At 41.6% G+C, this 21,260-nt stretch overlaps 1 protein-coding gene across 1 annotated transcript in view; it reads left to right on the forward strand.

Annotated features, from left to right (window-relative positions):
* The window catches only part of TESK2 (testis associated actin remodelling kinase 2), a 123,454-nt gene that overhangs the window by 34,072 nt on the left and 68,122 nt on the right, over positions 1–21,260 (forward strand). The window contains exons 3-4 of the mRNA XM_084637626.1: positions 1,422–1,543; positions 13,855–13,903. Coding sequence (XP_084493752.1) covers positions 1,422–1,543; positions 13,855–13,903 — 171 coding nt within the window. The remainder of the gene's footprint in view (positions 1–1,421; positions 1,544–13,854; positions 13,904–21,260) is intronic.

A 21,260-nucleotide genomic window follows, 5' to 3' on the forward strand; every position in this document is an offset into this window, starting at 1 on the left:
GCCCGCGGGTCGCATCCTGCCCGTCAAGGTAATCTGCTGGCGGGCCACGAGACCGTTTGTTTACATTAACTATCCGCAGGCATGGCCGCCCGCAGCTCCCAGTGGCCGGGAACAGGGAATCGGGGCCACTCGAAGCTGCGGACAGTCAAAGTAAACAAACTGTTGTGGCCTGCCATCAGATTACGCTGATGGGCAGCGTGCGACCCACGGGCTGCGCACCACTGCTCCAGTACCACACAGACTGATTATCTGAAGGTGAAACTGATTTTCATTTCCCAACCTGAGACAGATGTGAAAAGTAGAAAGCATAAATGATGACAAACTAATTGGATTGCTAGCATTTGCTCTTAATATCTGTTGTGTAGTGACACAGGTAAACACTTGTTACAACTCAAGGTTTTTACCTTGACAGTCTGCTATTAGCAGCGTAAGAGGAATGGTTGCGGAATTTGATAATGTAAAGGAGAATTTGTTTATTGCTTGGTAATAGCCATTTTGGGGGGGCGTCAGGCAGGAATATATGGCTGATCTTGCTTTTCTACTCCCATTCATCAGTTTGGCTAAGGTTTTTTTTTGTGTGTGTTTTCTTGCTCAAAAAAAGTAAAAGCTTAACCTTTTTCAGAACTTCTAGTAATTAGAAGTGGGAATGGAGCCAAAATCTCATGCAGGGGTGTGTGTGGAAAGAACTCGTGTAACAAAATGGAGCTGCTTTGCAATATAGATGAAGAGTTCCTCTCTCTGTCTCTGTCCTGATATCCAAAGACCTCTGTAGGGTTGGCTCTAGCTAGCTTCCAGATCACCTCTGGAAGATCATCCGTCACCATGATTTCTCATGACAGCAGCCTTCCACAGGAACAATGAAATTGTCATCTCTGGTGGAGGAGAAGAGGAGGGGCTATTGTGCATTGGAGACAGCTTTCACGGGATTTAGAGTGTGGAACTCCCCCTCTCAAGAGAATTGGAACGATACAGAGAAGATTAGCATGGCCCCTGCGCAAGGATGACACGCAAATTCGGGAAGCGTTCCATAGTAAAAAGAGACTGAGTGACCATGGAAATAACTACGTTTGGAGCTAAATAAAAAAAATGCATTTCTTCAGTGTACTTTTTCTTCAGTTTCTTTACGCTTGCTCATACAAATATGAACAAGCAAGCAAACCCTCTAAACTTAATAAGCTTTTTCTCCTACAAATAGTGACAGAAGGGGGAGAAATGATGATTTTTAAATACTTGGGAGGTACTCAAGCACTCTGGTAATGGAAAGTCATGTTATAGGCTAGAGATGGCATAGTTATCAACTTGTTTCAGACATGAGGACCATATGTCCTGCTGCTTGTTATATGCTACTCTGTTAATGGCTCATTGACCTTACATTTCCTGCCATCAAAATGTCATCTGCTCATTTTGCTTTTATTCTGTAGGTGAGACACAAAACTTCAGACCAGGTGATGGCTTTGAAGATGAACATGCTGAGCAGTAACCGAGCAAATATGCTGAAAGAGATCCAGCTCATGAACAGGCTCTGTCATCCAAACATCTTAAGGTGCTGAGTTTTTTTCTGTTGGGTAGTAAGAGGGTGAGAGAGGGTTCCTAAGAACCTTTTTTTAAAGGGTTTTGTGTATAACTGGAACTTTATGGATCCACAAGATAGAGAGTCTCTAATTTTAAAATAGGATTTTTCATACTAGAGCATATTACCTAGATTGGCATTTTGCATCCAGTAATAAGCAATAACTGTTTCCTCAGACAAACATTAAAGTCTTCATAATGTAATTGTCCCTACAATCAATCAACTGACATGAAGGAAGAGATTTGATGTCCACTTACTGTCTTAATGTGCATAGGTTAAAACTATTGTGAAGGGTCACATAATAATCAAGCTTCAGGACTGAAGAATAGAAAGTAGAATTAAATTAGTCTGCTCTGATTAATACTTCTCCTTTCAAGGGTAAATCATCCAAATTTTGCAATAGCTTGTCATATGTCATTTCCAAATACTTCTAAACAGCTATTATTGTTGCACCCTTTTATTCCTTTTCAGTCTCAGACATACTTTCCTGAAGGTTAGGTGACCAGCAAGAGGCACTGTATGCATCCGATGAAGTGAGCGGTAGCTCACGAAAGCTTATGCTCAAATTTTTAGTCTCTAAGGTGCCACAAGTACTCCTTTTCTTTTTGCGAATACAGACTAACACGGGTGCTACTCTGAAACCTGCTTCAGCTGAGGCTGTAACATTGTTAGAATCTAATATGATGATGATTATCATCTGCACAGTGTACCCAAGTAACATGGGTACACTGTACAGATGATAATCATCATAACATCCTGGCAGACATCCTGACTGAACTATGATGATGACTGAAGTTTTTCCTTGGGGAGTCCATCAAGCTCAGAGCCTGTCAGTGTTTGTAAGCAGTGTAGGCTCATTTTGCCAATGTGCATTCCTTTACATTTACACATGGTTAATTTATTGAACCATTACTTTGCAAAATGCCCCCAGAATGTCTAAATCTGTAATACTTATTAAATTGAAATGACAGTTTGCTCTTCCATATTTTTAAATAACTCTGGTCCCAGTATCAAACCCTAGAATATACTCACTGTTAACTTTACTGTTCTTTGCAACAACTCTTAACCAATTATTAATGCAAGGCAATATACACCTTACTCCTTTACCTCATTTTCCCCCCCTTAATAATCACTCATGAGGAACACTTATCAGAAGTGTTTGAAAATCCCCATGAAGTACCCCTCCAGTTCATGTCAATCTATTTTATTATTTTTTTCCAAATAACAGTTTAGAGAGGCACAATTTTTTCTTACGGTAGCCATGCTGGTTTGACCTTATTAGATTATACTTATCCAAGTGCTGTACTAATCTACCCTTAATCAGACTCTCAGTCCTTCTTTTTCTTTACCAAGGTAGGGCTCACTGGCCTAATTCCCAGCATTTCTGTTGGTGTTCTCTTTTTTATTTATATTTTTTAGTGGCATCATGTGGGCAACTTTCAGTTCTTCGGGAGCAATAACTTTTATAAAGAATATTCCTCACTTCATTTCATTCTGAATACTCAGTTGTGCGGTGTGTGGTCCTCCTGGCAGCTGATAGAGTTGCACTGGAATACAATTTGGAAGAGACTTTGTTTTACAATCAGTGTATCTCAGTGCTTTCCATATCAAGTTTGCAAAACAGATGAATGTTCTAATTGCTAGTCTGTAATAGAGCTGGACTCAACCGGCAGCGCCTCCTGCTGGTTGTCCTTGGGAATTAGCTCATCCACCTCTGGAGTGTCCTCTGCTTTCTGGTGATCCGCCTTACTGCTGGCCCCAGTTCCTCCCAGGACCCAGTGCCGCCTCCCACTGGGGTGCTGCCCCCTGGCAGTAAACCCCAGCAATCCCTGAGGGTCTCCCTTCCCTGGAGAACCCCCACCCAGCCTCAGTCTCGGCTACTACCAGTCATCTCTTAGCCCTGCTCCCTGGGACAGACTGCAGTGTATCAGCCACTCATCACAGGTGAGGGGATTTGGACCTGCTGCCTCTGTCTACCTGTGGGCTGCCCCCTTGCAACCCCAGCACCTAATAGGCCCTAATCTAGGCCTCGCAGCCTGGGGGTTTCCAGGCTGGAGCTCCCCTGCTCCCAAGGCCTTTCCCCCTCAGCCCTCCTCCAATCTAGGTACTCCCTCAGGTCCCTGCAGCCAGGCCCTTCCCTTTCTGAATGCAGAGAGAGACTGGCTAAGCTTCAGCCTAGCAGCCCCTTTATAGGCCCAGCTGCGGCCATTTCCCCAATCAGCCTAGCTTTTCTTGCTCTCAGCCCTGGCTCTCTCCCAGGGCTGGCTCTCAAGCCCCACAGGGCAGGAGCGGGTAACCACCCCGCTACACAGTCCTACAAACTTGCTCTGAAAGTCAACCTGTTTCTTTTCTGGCTTGTGCTTTGTCATCACCCGTAATAGAGAATCTGTTGGCCAAATGCTGCGTTCAGTTACATCTAAGTAGCCCTGCTGCTTTTGGTGGGGTTGCACAGGTGTCAGTGAGAACACAAGTAACTTGGGTCTAATACGGGGTAACTGGGTGAAATGTCCTGTGACGCAGAAGATCTGACTAGATGATCTGATGTTGCCTTCTGGCCTATTCATTTATGAATAATTTGAGAACAATGGTGTTGCACAGATTGCTCTGAAATGGAACAATAATTCTGTTGATTATATGTGAACCAGAAGATATTCCAGTTTGCTCTGCCAGTGGGTCTGCAAAGCTGACAGTAATAAATCTTTATTCCCTCCCACTCACCTTAGGTAAGCACATACAACTCTGATTATGTAAAAATGACCCCTTCTTATTCAGCTCACCTGTCCTGTTGTGTGTTCACTTTTTCAGAGTAGAATTCACTGAAGTTTTTCAAATTGCTTGATTTGAGGCTTTTTCCTTGGGGAAAAGTCACTGTCTATTAAAATTGCTGACTTTATCTTCCCTACTGGAAAGTGCCCTTGAAATAGGAATTTCTTCATTGTCTACAGTAAATTCCAATATAAAAATTGTATTTCACTTTTCCAGTTCTTCATCTGTCTCACACTTACTCCATGCCGATAGTTTGTTTTTTCTTTCTATTTTAGGTAATTGATATTTTGTGTTTGTCCTCTTCAATTTTAGTTCAGAATTGAGCCCTACCTGGCACAGTGTATTTTCCAGTCTCCTAAGGATGATTGCAGCAGGATTTCCACCTTTTAAAAAGTTGTTCCTCTCTGTCCCCCAACTAATAATATGAAGTGCTACTCTGTTTAACCATGTGTATTTTACTTTACTCCTTTTCATTTATATATTTTTGTACAGATGTCTATACTCCATCTGTGCCTCTAATTCATTGTTGTAAGAAATGAGCCTACAGGCTGTTAATCCTGTTTGTTAAAACTTTTTTTGTTCATGTATGTATTCATATCCAACATGCATTTGCTTTTGCAATATTTAGTGCTGAGGGGAAAAACCACACATGTAAGTCTCATCTAACAGTAGCCTGGACCACTATCAGATGTAGATCCTGTCATTAGGAGAATGTTCTACAATAGTATGTTTATGTTGAAAGGTTTTCTGGGCTGACTTTCTGGGATTCTTATTTGGGTTGAAAGAGAACCGTTCTTTCCTAGTAAATTTTAAGTCTTTTGAATATGTAACTTTTCCATTCCAGGGATTTAAAGACTATTCTGTGCTTCAGCTTGCTTTTAACACTCTTTTCTTCATCACTTTTTAAATCTGTCCCCTAAAATTATCTTCCTTTGTTATTGCTAGGGAAGGTGTTCTCTCTCATGATATCAAACCTAATTGTGCTGTGGTCAATGTTTAACTAATGCAGCTTCTTCACTTGACTCTCAGGTGAACTTTGGTCTTACGTAATAGGTAATTATAAGTCACCTCATCTCTTATAAACTCTGATGTGCTGTGAAAAGCAATTGTTTTATGGCAGTGGTTTTCAAACTATGATCTGTACATCACCAGATGGCCCTCTTCCTTGTGTTCTGCAGACTGAAACCTTTTGAGAGCCATGCTGTGGGTTTTTTTTGTGTGGTTGGGAGGATCTTTTTCTTAGGAAGTGGTTTGCAAAATTATATCTCTGTCCTCTCCACATTAACTTGTCTTCCTGGTGTAGTTAGTAGCCAGGAACCTCTTTATCTCATTGATGTTAATTGTTCTACCGTTTGTCTGACACTAAATTAGGTGGCTTCTTTTCACAAGCATTCCTGTTAACTCACACTTTAGCTTAAATATTCTAATATAAAGTTACTTGTTTTTTCTTGATCAAATCACTGTCATCACTAATATTAATTAATTTCATTTGGTTGAAATTCTGCTTTTGCTTGTCTGCTGGCTGTATTGCCCCATCCTTATTGCTGGAAATTCCTGGCTATAGAATCATTTGTTGCCCCTGGCTCTGGGCATGGAATAAGTAGTCTAGCTGTGTTCTTTGTGTCTTGCATATCGTCACCAATATTAAAAGATTCCGCTGCCCAAACTCTCCACTTCATCTGACCCAGCTGTGGTAGCTTGCTGGCTCAGGGCAAAGTTAAAACTGGGTCTCCACCTGTTGGAGACAATGCAGCCCAAGCTGCCTTGCTGTCACCCCGGTGACCTCATGTATATGTTGAACATGAGAATCTATAAAAATAGAATCTTTGGGTCTCCAACACAAATGTACCCTTGAGGAAAATGAGAAATTGCCCATGCTACCCTATGGATTATCTCTGCACACACACAAACATAAAACAAAAATGGAGCCACTTTTTTCATCTCTCCAGGGGATATTTTTGAATATATTTTGTCACCTTCTCTTGTAGCTATATTGGCACAGTGGAGCTAACGGAAATAAAAAGCGGTATAAACTTAGTTCTGTCATTAAAGTCATTAGGCATGACTCTGAACACACACTGGGAATAGATCTCTTGAGTAAGAAGGTGCCATTTTTGCATAATCATTTTCTGGGCCCTAACTTATATCATTCAATAGATGGTTTCAAGTTAACCCTTAAAGAGAAATGTAGGAGAGAAGTCTTGGTTGCTGATATTGACATGCATCATATTCAGGAGTTCCTACCCAAGGCAATCTACAGGACTCTGATCCTTGTGAAATCAATGCTCTTTTGTCCTGCTCTGTGTTCTATAGTGCTCACTGATGGGGCAGTCTGTTAACCCAAGTCCTTCCTCTCCTGTGCTGTCTTTTAGATTAGTGCATTTTCAGTATGTGATTGAATTTCAGGCTTTAATATCACTACTGTTTGCATGAAAAATGCTTCTTTATTTAATAAGTACTTTAGGGACCTTTATATATAAAAATGTTCTAGACACAAAGTCTTAGCTCATGTCTTAAATGTCCTCATGGGAGCACTTTAAAGTATTGCTGTGTGTTTGGCAGCGAACATGCAGGCAGATTGACTCATTGATTAAACCCCACCGTCTGCAAATGTAGTAAAACTAAAATAAAGTCTGTGTATGTGTGTCGTTTGAGCTTTCTTGAAGGAGAATTTTTCATCTGCTCGCACACATAAATTCAGCATCCTTGAAATATAATGCCAATCTATTTCCTTTTGCTTCAGTTGGTCCCTGTCAAGCCCTCCCATCAGTGGAATAACTTGTGATTTGAGTATGTTATAATAGGCTGACTGCTGGCATTGTTTTTAGCACACTCAATATGTTTATGCTGAACAATGATTTGTAATTAACAGATGGGAGCCGGAAAATGATTTAACAGGTTTGTTTTTCCCTATTACCTGGATCCTCAAAAGAATTCTTTTAGAAATGGTTTGCACATACTGGTGTAACATATATAAATATAAATAAAAATTTATGAAGCTGAAAAAGGGCTAGTTGAGATGACTTACCTTTGGACTAAAATGTGATATGGATTACAGTGTCAACAGTAAAAAGTTGTTAAAATGCATTTTTATTTAGTAGCATCTAGTACAACTATGGAAGGTTTTAGTGCAGATTTACTGAAGTCATTCCCTGTGTTGGTTGTCACATTTTTGGGGTGCAATCCAGACCAGTTAAAGGTTGTCATCTCCTGCCCAGTTACCCTGGGTGCCTTAAAATGCCCTGCTGCTGTAGCTCCCTTGTCTGGACACTCCCAACCAGCCAGAGACGGCTCTAGGATTTTTGCCGCCCCAAGCAAAAAATTTTTTGGCTGCCCCCGCTTTTTTTTCGTGCCCCCCGCCCCTGGCTCCGCCACAACTCCGCTCCTTCCCAACCCCTTCCCCAAATCCCCGGCCCTGCCTCCTCCCCTGGGTGTGCTGCATTCCCCCCCCATTGCTTCCTGCGGCTCCCCCCCACGACCCCCCACCCTAGCTCACCTCCTTTCCGCCTGCTCCCCTGAACACGCTGCCACTCCGCTTCTCCCCTCTCCCTCTCAGGTGAGGGAGAGGCAGTGCGTTCAGGGGAGCAGGCGGAGCGGAGGTGAGCAAGGGTGGGGGGAGTGCAGGAAGTAACGGGGAGGGGGTAGAGGAACCGCTCCCCACCCCAGCTCACCTCTGCTCCACCACTGCTGCCTCCCCCGAGCGCGCCACCACTTGGCTTCTCCCTCCCTCCCTCCCTCCCAGGCTTGCTGCCTGAAACAGCTGTTTCGCATGTGGCAACCCTGGGGGTGGGGGGAGAAGCGGAGCGGTGGCAGTGCGCTCAGGGGAGCAGGCGGAGGCGAGCTGGGGCAGCAGGGGCACATTGCTAGGGGCAGCCTGGCTGGCGCCGGAATGACGCCCCTAGAAATGTGCCGTCCCAAACACCTGCTTGTTTTGCTGGTGCCTGGAGCTGGCCCTGCAACCAGCAAACAAACATGCACTGAGTCTGTGTTGTAAACAGCCCTGGTTCAGTAATTCTGACTCCAGCAGCTTGCTTGTTACACTGGTCTCTGCCAGTCTTGGTTACTACTAGCCAAGTGACCCCAACATAGCCTCAGTCCTGAACTTCCCCCAAAACTGCCTGTCTGCCAGCCAGCCAGAGACTCAGAGGACAATAATAATTTCACATGTGGCATTGTTATGATTGGCATTATTGTGAATAATATATATTCCACAATGATATTAATGACCAATGTGGTGTTTAGTTTTCAGACGATACCTCATGAGATTCGTACAAGTATCTTTGAAGTAGTGTGAGTAGGGTTTGACTACAGAGTGCTTAGGGTCATAGCCATACCCTGCCCTCCACAGATATTCAGTGCCATGGTACAAGTATATTTATATAAACCCTCATTTTCTCAGCACTGAAGACAGTGCATCTCACCAAGAGGAATAATCCTTAAAGGATCAGCAAGCAGGTCTACTGCCTATCCAGATAAATGGAATCTCACTCGGGGCAAAGAATTTCTAAATTTAACTAAGTAGTTGTATCTTCTAAATAGCAGCTGCCTATATTACCTTCAGCACAATTATTTTTCAGCAGTATTTGGGTTAGCTCGGAGGCTCACTGTTGCCTGATACAGCACCCACAGGAGCATGTTATCCAGGAATTTGGATTGGCGGAGCTATGTCTGTTAAACCTGTTTTCCAGATTTTCAAAAAGAGTTGCATTCTTTGGTAATGATTAAATGATACAATTTATGTTGCTTATAAATATATTAACAACACTGTCCTGGTTTCTTTTTGCTTGCATGGCAGTTTCTAATAGTGTGGGGTTTTAGAAATCTAGCCTGTTTATGTGAGCTCATAGCTACTAAGACTTGTTTCAGTTCTGTTTAAGGGGTAGAAACATCTTTATTTCCCAAACAGAAAGCCAGTGTTTCTCATTGTTTGTTTTTAATTTTGTTCTTGTTTCTAGGATTTTGAACAGCTGCCTTAGGGTTTTGAACTGCTGCCTATTCCTGCAGTATCTGAGTGCTCACAGTAGTAGGTTGCAGAACATGGCATCTTTTTCCGTTTGTTTCTCTCTGATAGAGACACTGTCAAATCTTATTGGCCTTACCTTACTTTAGCTTTTATACCTTCCAAATGAACAGATGAAATTAGCTATTTTTTTGTCTCAAACTTTTCTTATTTTTAATAAATCTGTCACATCAGTATCTTAGTGTTTCACATTTACTGCTTTCTATTCCTCTTCAGCCTAAATGTGGGTGTGTGAACACCCACTAAATGGCTGTTTCAATTTTACTAATGGTTTTAGTATTTAAAAAACAAAAAGACCTTTGTGAAACCTGCGGTAGGTTACTTTTGATATAGACTATATTTTTTACTATAATGGATGTGGAAAGATATATTAAATAAGACAATTGGAATAAAATAATTTGCTGGTTTGATACTGAGACCTCCTGTGACCCAAGCAGTTTAGCTGAAAAAATTTACAAATTCCATCAGAACTGGCTAACATCATTGAAACTTCTGAATTCTACCTGCTTTTTTGCCAGTTATTTTTCTTCTGTGGCCTTCACCATTCCCTTCCACAAAGAACAACCTTGTCTCACAAACATCTTGTTGGATTAACATCAGACTTTATTTACATACATTTAAAAAACCTGTTCTTTTCCAAAAGACCTTCGTCTGTCATGAATGTGTAGGGTTAATTCATTCTTTTTTTGTGAAATGTTTGAAGATTCTTAGATGGAGGTTCCACATTTAAAAAAAAAATAGTTGTCAGGATTTTGTGTGTCTGAGTGAGTTAGTGTGTGAGCTTCTGTTGGAAGCTGTTTTACAAATTTAACTATAGAATTCCTACTGCCTAGATGTACTGTATTATCTTCTATCTAAAATGATAATCTGAGTCCAGCTTCTTTTGTCAGATATATTGCATAAGCCATGAGACTTGTGTTCCTAGTACACACCATTTGATTCTTGTCTTGAAAGAAAAGGGAGTATAAATTCTTCATAGCCTGTTTTAGATATCTGGGTTGATTGAAACGTTAGTGTATGTATTTGCCACAAAGGTCAACTTTTTTAACTGAGCAAAAATGTTGCAATAATAAATGTTATTACCAGCAATATATCATCAATTTTCGTTTCACAAAGGACAAAATAAATTTTCAAGCTCTCGGAACTTGTGCAGGAGTAGCCGCTGGAGTCTAGGATCTAAATGTCCTGGAAGACCACAATCGCATATCAGGCTTCATTGTTTTGTGAATGAAGCTGTAACTCTGTGTGGTGCAGCTCAATGGCCTTAGTTTAATCAAGTGTATTTCAGAGTTCGCCTGCATAATGTCAGTCACTTCTTGAACAGATGTATTTCTGACCTTTTAACGGTTTTTAAATATGAATGACCTATTTACAGATTTTCTTTTAAGTAGTTGCCCTTAGGAGAGAAGAGGCAGCAGTTTTATAGACTGGATATCCAAAAATCTCTTTCTGATCTCACCATAGTTTTGCATTATATGAACCAGAGAGTATTCACGTTTTCACTTTTTTCCCCATGATAAAGATAGATATCATATGGGGCAAGAGCGGTGGAACAGCAGATTTTATGGAGCAAGTTCCATTTTTTTCCTCCCAGTTACAGAAAACAGATTTTCACAGCTCAGCTTATGCAAAGTCCCTTATCTATATTGTTTTTCTTGGGTTGCCTGTAATTTACCAGTCAGCTGTTAGACAAAAGAACAGTAAGGATCATTCATTTCTTCAAAAGCAGCTTAGCTTAACTAGTACTACGTGTCCCTTGCATCATTTTGCTTTTAAATACAGAAGTGTTTTAGGATATAAAAGGTCATTATTTCTACAAATCAACCTTCACGAGGTTCCTCTGTCACATCCAGAATGGTCGCATTTACTGAAATCATGCATTTCTGCTCACACACTTTTTTGTGGTGGGGGAATAAGAGAGTGTGTGGAAGAATTCCTCTGTCAGCCATTAACACAACTTAATAGTCAACATGTTTTTTACCTCTAAGTGATCAAATTGTAAATGATACAACTGCAAATGGTTGTATTATGAAGCACACACCTCGTATGACAATGATATGGAATCAACTGTACACTTCTGGAGTCTATATAGTTGTAAAAAGTCAGGCTTTAATTTAACTTTCTAATGGGAGACAGTATTACATTCTGCTTTACTAGTCTTCATTCACATTTTGCCACACCCAGGGTGACCGCTGCTACACAAATTGCCCGTTTGTGGTGAACACAAGGAGTTTAACCTGGAGGGATGGGGGAGGTGAGGTGTGCAAATGAGATTCTGATTGCACTCCTGTAACCTAAGGTTGAATGTTTAGCATGCTATTCTCTTCATTGTGCTTAAAAACTAAGAATGATAGGTGCTTTTGGAGTACCCATACTAGGAGCTCCAGTCATGGACAAGGGCCCCAATGTGGTAGGTGCTATACAAACACACCACAGAGAGATGGTCCCAGCCCCAAAGAGCTTACCGTCTAAGTAGTTGATTACAGTCTGAGTGTTTTGAAATCAAATGATGAAATAGTCATTCAGGGTAAAATGTTCACTTGCCCTATGTGACGGTGCAAGAGAATGTGGGAGCATAAGATGCTTCTCTTCTCCCCACACCTTTCAATAGCAGCTAGCACAAAGTAGCCAGTCCAGAAGGGGAAGTAATTTGCTATTTGTATTGGCTTGTAGCTGATTACTCAGCTTGGCTGTCCGTCCCTGAGTAAGTACGAAGCAAGATAATTAATTGTGACTTTGACCCCTTTCCTTTCCCCTGGTGACATAGCTATATGTTGTCCTTTCCTCAAGGCTTGGAGAAAATGAGACAATTTACCCCTTTAGTGAGTAATTTTCCACTTGAGTCTGAGTCTTGTCTCCTGAGCTCTATTGAACTGAGCATTCAAAATAGAATCATAGAATATCAGGGTTGGAAGGGACCCCAGAAGGTCATCTAGTCCAACCCCCTGCTCAAAGCAGGACCAATTCCCAGTTAAATCATCCCAGCCAGGGCTTTGTCAAGCCTGACCTTAAAAACCTCTAAGGAAGGAGATTCTACCACCTCCCTAGGTAACGCATTCCAGTGTTTCACCACCCTCTTAGTGAAAAAGTTTTTCCTAATATCCAATCTAAACCTCCCCCACTGCAACTTGAGACCATTACTCCTCGTTCTGTCATCTGCTACCATTGAGAACAGTCTAGAGCCATCCTCTTTGGAACCCCCTTTCAGGTAGTTGAAAGCAGCTATCAAATCCCCCCTCATTCTTCTCTTCTGCAGGCTAAACAATCCCAGCTCCCTCAGCCTCTCCTCATAACTCATGTGTTCCAGTCCCCTAATCATTTTTGTTGCCCTTCGCTGGACTCTCTCCAATTTATCCACATCCTTCTTGAAGTGTGGGGCCCAAAACTGGACACAGTACTCCAGATGAGGCCTCACCAATGTCGAATAGAGGGGAACGATCACGTCCCTCGATCTGCTCGCTATGCCCCTACTTATACATCCCAAAATGCCATTGGCCTTCTTGGCAACAAGGGCACACTGCTGACTCATATCCAGCTTCTCGTCCACTGTCACCCCTAGGTCCTTTTCTGCAGAACTGCTGCCTAGCCATTCGGTCCCTAGTCTGTAGCTGTGCATTGGGTTCTTCCGTCCTAAGTGCAGGACCCTGCACTTATCCTTATTGAACCTCATCAGATTCCTTTTGGCCCAATCCTCCAATTTGTCTAGGTCCTTCTGTATCCTATCCCTCCCCTCCAGCGTATCTACCACTCCTCCCAGTTTAGTATCATCCGCAAATTTGCTGAGAGTGCAATCCACACCATCCTCCAGATCATTTATGAAGATATTGAATAAAACCGGCCCCAGGACCGACCCCTGGGGCACTCCACTTGATACCGGCTGCCAACTAGACATGGAGCCATTGATCACTACCCGTTGAGCCCGACAATTTAGCCAGCTTTCTACCCACCTTATAGTGCATTCATCCAGCCCATACTTCCTTAACTTGCTGACAAGAATACTATGGGAGACCGTGTCAAAAGCTTTGCTAAAGTCAAGAAACAATACATCCACTGCTTTCCCTTCATCCATAGAACCAGTAATCTCATCATAAAAGGCGATTAGATTAGTCAGGCATGACCTTCCCTTGGTGAATCCATGCTGGCTGTTCCTGATCACTTTCCTCTCATGCAAGTGCTTCAGGATTGATTCTTTGAGGACCTGCTCCATGATTTTTCCAGGGACTGAGGTGAGGCTGACTGGCCTGTAGTTCCCAGGATCTTCCTTCTTCCCTTTTTTAAAGATTGGCACTACATTATATAAATATGGTACAAAATATTGTACCATAGCCCCTCACCCTTCTGTTAAGCTAGGATTTTAAATGTTCCGACCTGAGATGTACAGTTTTCACCACACTGATCCTTGCTTGTTTCTAATGCTTGAACATTGAACCACCTTCTCTTTTTACTTCTGTTGTTTTTATTTATATATTTTAAAAAACCTTTGTTCTGTATTTTGTAGGTTTATGGGTGTCTGTGTACATCAAGGACAACTGCATGCACTGACTGAGGTAAGACTGTTTATGTTCAGTACTGAACTGTTTGTTTTGTGTACTCCCCTGGGTCCAGATTCTACATTTTGTTGAGTAGCAGTTACTTATGCAAGTAGTCCCACTGGCTTTGATAGGATCACTTACTGTAAATGTTACAGAATCAGGCTTCTTAATTATGTTTCAGTAATAGACTCCTAACACCCAGCTTTCAAACACTGACCCTTAATTGGATGAAAAATCAACATTTAGGTATGTAAAATGGCCATTAACAGAGTATCCAAAAGAGTATCTAGGCCAAGACTATAACAGGGTTCAAAAAATAACTAGATAAGTTCATGGAGGATAGGTCCATCAATGACTATTAGCCAGGATGGGCAGGGATGTTGTCCTTAGCCTCTGTTTGCCAGAAGCTGGGAATGGGGGACAGGGAATGAATAGATCACTTGATAATTACCTGTTCTGTTCACATAAATTGGAGCACAGAACACTCGCCCTGGGAGAGTTGGGAGTTGACTAACTTGTATGATAAAGTATCTTCTACTAAACTAGGTACTGTAATAAAACTAGACATGAAGTCATATTTGGAGGATAAGTTTCTACATGAGATGTTGCAGTTTTTTCTTTACATGATACTGTGTTTTAAAAAAGAAACTGGTACCACATTTCATGTGGTGGGGGAGACATAGCAATCCTCATAATTCAGGTTTGCTCCTTTCACACACTGATTTTGTTGTGCTGTGCATATGATGTATACAAGAAAAGTACTTGACTTTTTTTCCCCAGTGACAGAATTTTCACAGGATATTGTTTCATTATGACATTTTGTTGAGTGTCTTGATAAACTCCCACAAATAACTAGGTTTTTTATATGAATAATAGAACAAAAGTTTTCTGCTTAGCAATCTTGCATGAATGTCAGTGCTTTTAGAATATTTTTTTACAGGACAAAAAGTATTTAAAACTGCCTAATATGAAAACGTGCAAAAAGCCACAATACTGTCAATGTAACTTTATTTGTAACTTTGTTTTGCTTAAAAATGTATGTTGCTTTTTAAAAAAGGTATGAGTAAGATCACCTTTAATTATTATTTACCAGAAGGAATCTGCCCACCATAACCATTTGTGAAATATTTTTTATAGAATGCAGCCAGTTATTAGAGAGAAAAAAACATTTCAAGAGGTTAATATGCATGATTCCATTAATGATTAAAATGGGGAGGAATATCTAATAATACTTTGTCCTGTCATGAGTGCAGGGGACTAGACTAGATGACCTCTCAAGATCCCTTTCTGTCATGTGATTCTATGATTGCCCTTTATCCAAAGGGACTTGGCATGCATGCCTTGGAGTCTCTGTAGAAAGGGAAGATTGGGTAATCGTGTGTAAAACAATAGTAACAAATAGAGAACATAACAGGGCCAGTCAAAGGCATGCCCACAGTTTGCTGCTTGCCCAGTTTGCATGTGTAGTCCAGACTTGAATGGATATACACATTGGCTTTGAAGGTCAGAATTCATTGGGGGTGAATGGGGTAAAGGAGGGACAGGATGAGTTCACACCTTTGTTGCTCTTTGGCTGAAGCACATTAGCAGACTTTAACAGCTGTATTTTCACAATGGAAAAGAGATGTTTTTAAAATGAAAACTTAGACTTTTCAGAAAATTGCAGGATGCAGCAGATTTATGAGAAGACCTTCAAAATGTGAGATGGACAGTTTTCTCAATCTTTGTGATATTCTCCAGTACCCAGCAAAGTTGTTTTAAGAATTTTTTCTCTGTGTGCTTAAGTAAAACTCCTTCATGCCCATTACCTGATCATTAGTGCTTGTCTCTTTTGGGGTCTTTGATCAGGCTAAGCAGGGAGAATACCCCCTCCCTGCCCCTAAACATGTCCAAAAAGTAATTGGACTTCATTATGCTCTACTAAAATCTTAGCAGATACTACTGAGCATGCTCAGAAATGACATTTTCCTCCCAGATGCTTATCATTTTAAACACCTCTTCAAAAAGCAAACAAGCGAACAAAAACCCAAGAGAAACTTCCTATGGAGTAGTAGCTAAATTTGCAGATGCTTGCTTTCTTCAGCAATTTCTGAATTCTTGGCAAGCGAAATAGGCAACCTTTGTTTCCTCTGTTTTTGGTCACCAGTAATTCAAAATAATAGAAGAGAGAATCCTCAGTCTTTCACAAAACTTTACCTTTGGATTGAGGCAAAAAATGATGTTTCAGACCCAAGCAGAATGTTTTAGAGTTATGACCAGACAGAATAGGGGAGCTATGATGAAATGTTGTATCTAACTTTAATTATAGTGTTTGCTACAGCCCAAGTGAGAACTCAGGTAAATTTAATTTACAGCCAAAATAATAAAATTGCTACATATGGGCATTTGGTCATGGAAGCAGTGAGCATGTGCAGGCATTCATTTAATACAGTAGCTCTTTTGTGGTGTATTAGTTCATATTTGTACAGTGCTCTGAAAATGTAAAGTGCTATATAAGTTCTGAGTAATATCAGTATATAAATTCTGAGTCCAAGTTTTGCCAGTTATACTGTCATTCCCCCTTCTGGAATATTGTGAACAGTACTGGCCATATAGCTTAAAGGAGTTTCTGGGGCTTGGGGAACAGGGGCAGAAGTGAACGGCTAAGGGAATTGGTGGTAGGATACATATTCTTTACCTCTAGTGCCACCAGTTTCAATACAGCCCATGGTGACAGTAGTAACCAAAATTAAACTACCATCTGGTGGCTCTTCACTAGGTTATATGAAATAAATTGGTGTCATTCCATTTTCTGGTTAATGGATTCCATCAACCAGAAAATGGAATCAACCAGCTTGGTTGATTCTAACCTCTGTCCTTATTGGCATTCTCAGGAGAGCTGTCCAGGACTGAATTGGACGCAGAGGTTGAACTATGTTATCTCAATAGGCCACTGCTTTCTAGGGCATGGTTGAGGCAGTGAAAGCAGAATCTTCCATTACTGCAGCCTAGGGTTTCCACTTTTCTAATAGCTGGTAACCAGACTCCCAAGGCCCCACTGCTGCTCCGCCTCTTCCCCCGCAGATTAAAAAAAACTGGACATCAGGACTTGTCAAATGGCACTTGGACACAAAAACTGAAACTCAGACTGTGTGGGTGAAAACTGGATGGGTGGCAACCCTACTGCAACCTGTGCTGGACCTGTTCTTTGGATAGATGGAGGCCTTCGGACTCTGACAGCACTGAAGATTTTTCTAAATTAATTAAATCTATTTCCAGACTATGAAAGCTGCTTAAAAATAAATTAAAATTTGTTGACATGAAATCTGTGTAGTACAGAGGACCTACGCTTTTACTGTGGTTGGGAACAATGATGTTTTCAGAAGGATAACAGTCTGGAAAAGAGAGAGTCTGGAGAAGAGAAGACTGAGAGGGGACATAACAATTTTCAAGTATGTACAAGTTGTTACAAGGAGGAGGAAGAAAATTGTTTTTCTTAACCTCTGGGGATAGGACAAGAAGCAGTGGGCTTAAATTGCAGCAGGGGAGGTTTAGGTTGGACATCAGAAAAAACTTCCTAACTGTCAGGGTGGTTAAACAGTGGAATAAATTGTGTAGGGATGTTGTGGAGTTTCTATCATTGGAGATTTTTAAGAGCAGGTCTCAGTGGTTTGAGCATTGGCCTGCTAAACCCAGGGTTGTGAGTTCAATCCTTGAGGGGGCCATTTAGGAATCTGGGGCAAAAATTGGGGATCGGTCCTGCTTTGAGCAGGGGGTTGGACTAGATGACCTCCTGAGATCCCTTCCAACCCTGATATTCTATGATTCTATGAAACACCTGTCAGGGATTGTCTAGATAATACTTGGTCCTGCCACAAGTGCAGGGGACTGGACTAGATGGCCTCTCGAGGTCCCTTCCAGTTCTGTGATTCTGGAGATTTAAAATTAACATCTGAACAAAGAATTTAATTTATTTTTGTATGTATTTGTTCCTGTGACAAATAGTAATCTGAAGAAAGCTGAGGCCTTCTAGCAAATGTAGTGTATTGTACATGAATTTTCTTGAGGCATGCAAATACCATCAAGAGGGAGGAAAGTAGCCATAAAATCCATTCGACTAGCTCTGAGAATTTTAGAGGTCGTCATCTGGCTGTTCAGGATTTGTGTTACCGGTATCTAGCACTTTACTCCTGGCAGGTGGCAAGTAGAGTGTTACATTTAACAAAACTTTTTCCACATGTCTGAGCATACAAGAATCTGAGCATGCTGAGATCTGCAGAACATAAGTTGTCTGCTTCTGGAAAGTGTTGATATTCTGGTGCTTGGTTTTGTTTTGTTTCTTTTCCTTTTGGCAGCATTTGTACTCGTTTTTAATTGTCCCCGTCAGAAATGGGTTTTGTTTGAAAACTGTCTGGCCAAGAAACAGCTTAATGCATGGGGTTTCCAAAATATGAAAGTGGAATTAATTGGACTGGACTGGGACTCTGGATATGTTATAATTCCACAGCATAATCAATATTGAATGTGTTCAGTGTGCTATTCAGACTGGAAGCTGCGGCATCTCTCTCTTTTGAGCAGTAATACAGTATGTACCCTTGCAAACACACCATTAAAAACATTTGGAAAGTGGAACTGATGCTTTAATACAACAGGGCTGTAGTGTGCAAAGGGGGACATCTGGATTTGCTTCATTCAGTAGATAGCAGCCACTCATTAAGTGTTCACTGTCCTTGTACAACTTTTTCCTTCAAGTCCCTCTGAGGAGGCTCTGAGTAAGGGACCAGTAAGATTTTTGTAAAATGCTTTTCATGCTGAAGATATATGAAACCATTTTACACACAGTCTGAGTTTTATATATTCGTGGTGCAGAATTGTTGAAGGGAAACCAAAGCCCCAGCAGCCTTGTGTACGTCAGCTGAAAAAATATTGCTATAAACTTGGTTGGGACGTCCTGAGCTTGCAGTGTCTGCACAGTGCCATGCAAACAACACGCAAATGCCATCCCCAGATATTTTATAAGTGTTGATCGTGCTGGATGGTAGCAACACTGGGCTTGTTACCACCAGCCCAGTGTACCGAAATTTCTCTCCATTGTGGTGTTGCTACACTCATTCAGCCAGTCATTGTAATTCCATCCTCCAATGTCTGGGGAAATTCCCTGGAAGCCCGTACTGTTAGCATCCGTACTAGGCCCTATGCGTTAGGTGTTTCAGGAGTCCCAGATCCATTGAGGCAACCGTGGCTGTAAGATGCTGTGTATGTATCTGCTTACAGTCCTGAGGGAAAAACTGTGGGAGATGCTGAACAGGAAAAGTAGGGAAATAACCCTTCTAGTGCAGTTGATGTCCCTTCAGTGGTTCCCTGGCTGAGTGTAGATTCTACCTCTGCTCAGCAGTTCTTCACACCAATCACTTTGTGTAGTATGCTTTACAGATGTTGCACACTCAGGTTCCTGGAAGAGTGTTGAAGTGTGAAATGCTTCCTGAGTCCTCCACATGCTGCCGCACTGCTCTCTGCTGCAGTATGTGCTGGCAGCCTGCAGTATGGGAAGATGGGGTGTTAATGCGTGTAGGTATGCCAAAAAGCATTACATGGAAAATATATTAAGTGCTGCTATGGACATTTTCTTTTGTTTAAAAAAAAAAAAAAAACCCTAAAGGGATTGACTGAACCTGTGCAGAGTTTCAACTTAAGGAGGTGTTTTTTACAACTGGGTACTAAACCTCAGGAAAAACAGTTTACAATGCAAATACTTCCAGACACGTTAATTTTCAGCTCAGACAAGGGGATTCCTATTGGATTGTTCTGACACATTATATTTGAATAGCTTATTGAACAAGACACTGCTACTTTTACTCCCATCAATCATCTTCTGTCATTGTCTTGAGAAGGATGCTGTTATGTAGCAGTTCAGAATCTCCCCCCTCCCCCCCCTTGCTCTGTGGCTCCTTATTTTATATTTTGTGCTCATAATTCCAGCTAGTGCTAATGGAAGTTTCTATTGCTTTGGTAGGGAATTTTTTGTCTCCAGTGTGTCTGTTTGCATTGACTGGAAATTACTTTCCCTTCCCCATGCCCACTGTAGGCAAATTTTAAGTGCAATCAGTGGGATTTGAGGTCTCGGGGGGGTAGTTTTATTTATAGTACTTATAATATACTGCTGGAGCCAGGCCCTGATTGCGAGGAGAGAATGTAAAAAGCTCCTAGTTCTCAGAATTGTTGTTAACTTAAAAACTAAACATCTAATAGCCAAGGCGTCCATGCTGTTTTCTGCTTCCACGAGCAAAGATGAACCTGCAATTGATTATCCTCCTCAGGCATACTTCCACTTCCCCTTGAAAAAACGTTGAATGGGGTTTTGGCTCTGGTTTGGGGAGACAGCTAGGCAACAATTCCTTCTCCTTCACTCCAAATCCACAGGATACAGCGGAGTCATGACAGGTAATGCAATTCTTAGCAATCATTATGCATCTCGGGTGGCTTTGAAAGCCTGAGACTCTCAAAATTTTTTCGTTTCCTAATACACAAGGATTCCAAGAAAGATCTACAAGTATGAAAACCCCTGTGGGTCTGCACTAGTTCTGGGGCCATTCTGTGTGAGGGGTTCTAGAGCACATCAACATCCTTAATTTGCCCAGTGACCAGGGAGATTGGCATACATATTTGGATGTCCAGATTGACTGGATCTGTGACACTCTCAGGCTTTCTCTGCTGGCCACCCACATCACTACTGTGAAAGGACCTATCCACTGTGTTCCACTTTCAGACTCCCTCATCACTTAAACATACCCTCTCCCAGAACTCCATCCCAAGGTGAGTGCTTTCTGGTTTGCTGTTTAACTCTCTTCAGGAGGCACGTGGCAATTGTGAAGCATATAACTCACACAGAGACACTTTGCACAGATTCTAATACCATTGCTGTATTATACTTAGTCATATAAAGCACAAGACAGTAGTGATAATTTAGAAAACAATATGCATCCTAACTGTAATATCCCTCTCAGGCACACCCTTCCCTTGGGAGTCCTTGGGGACCATCTGGGCTCAGGCAGGCAAGAAGAGTTTCCCCTGCCTGCCTCAAGGCTGCATCAGCGCTTATCAGCTTGAACTGATGAAAGTGGCCAAAGATCCCTTATAGATCTGTTCTTCCCTTCAAGTCTTCTCTATCAGGTGACTCTCTTTCCAGCTTCCCCAGGTGACCAGAGACCCCTGCCAGGCGATTTTGTTGCCAAGGCAACCTCTTCTCAGACAAACCCAGCTCCTACCCAGGAGAACTATCTTATTCTCTAGAGCAATTCCATTTCTGTGGTAGAGTATTTCAAATCAATTACTCTCTCTTCTGTTCTGCTTTTACTATTTCAGCCCGATGTGGAGGCAAACAGACAGTAGAGAA

Source organism: Lepidochelys olivacea (genome assembly GCF_965140295.1).
Source record: "Lepidochelys olivacea isolate rLepOli2 genome assembly, chromosome: 8".
Lineage (NCBI taxonomy): Eukaryota > Metazoa > Chordata > Testudines > Cheloniidae > Lepidochelys > Lepidochelys olivacea.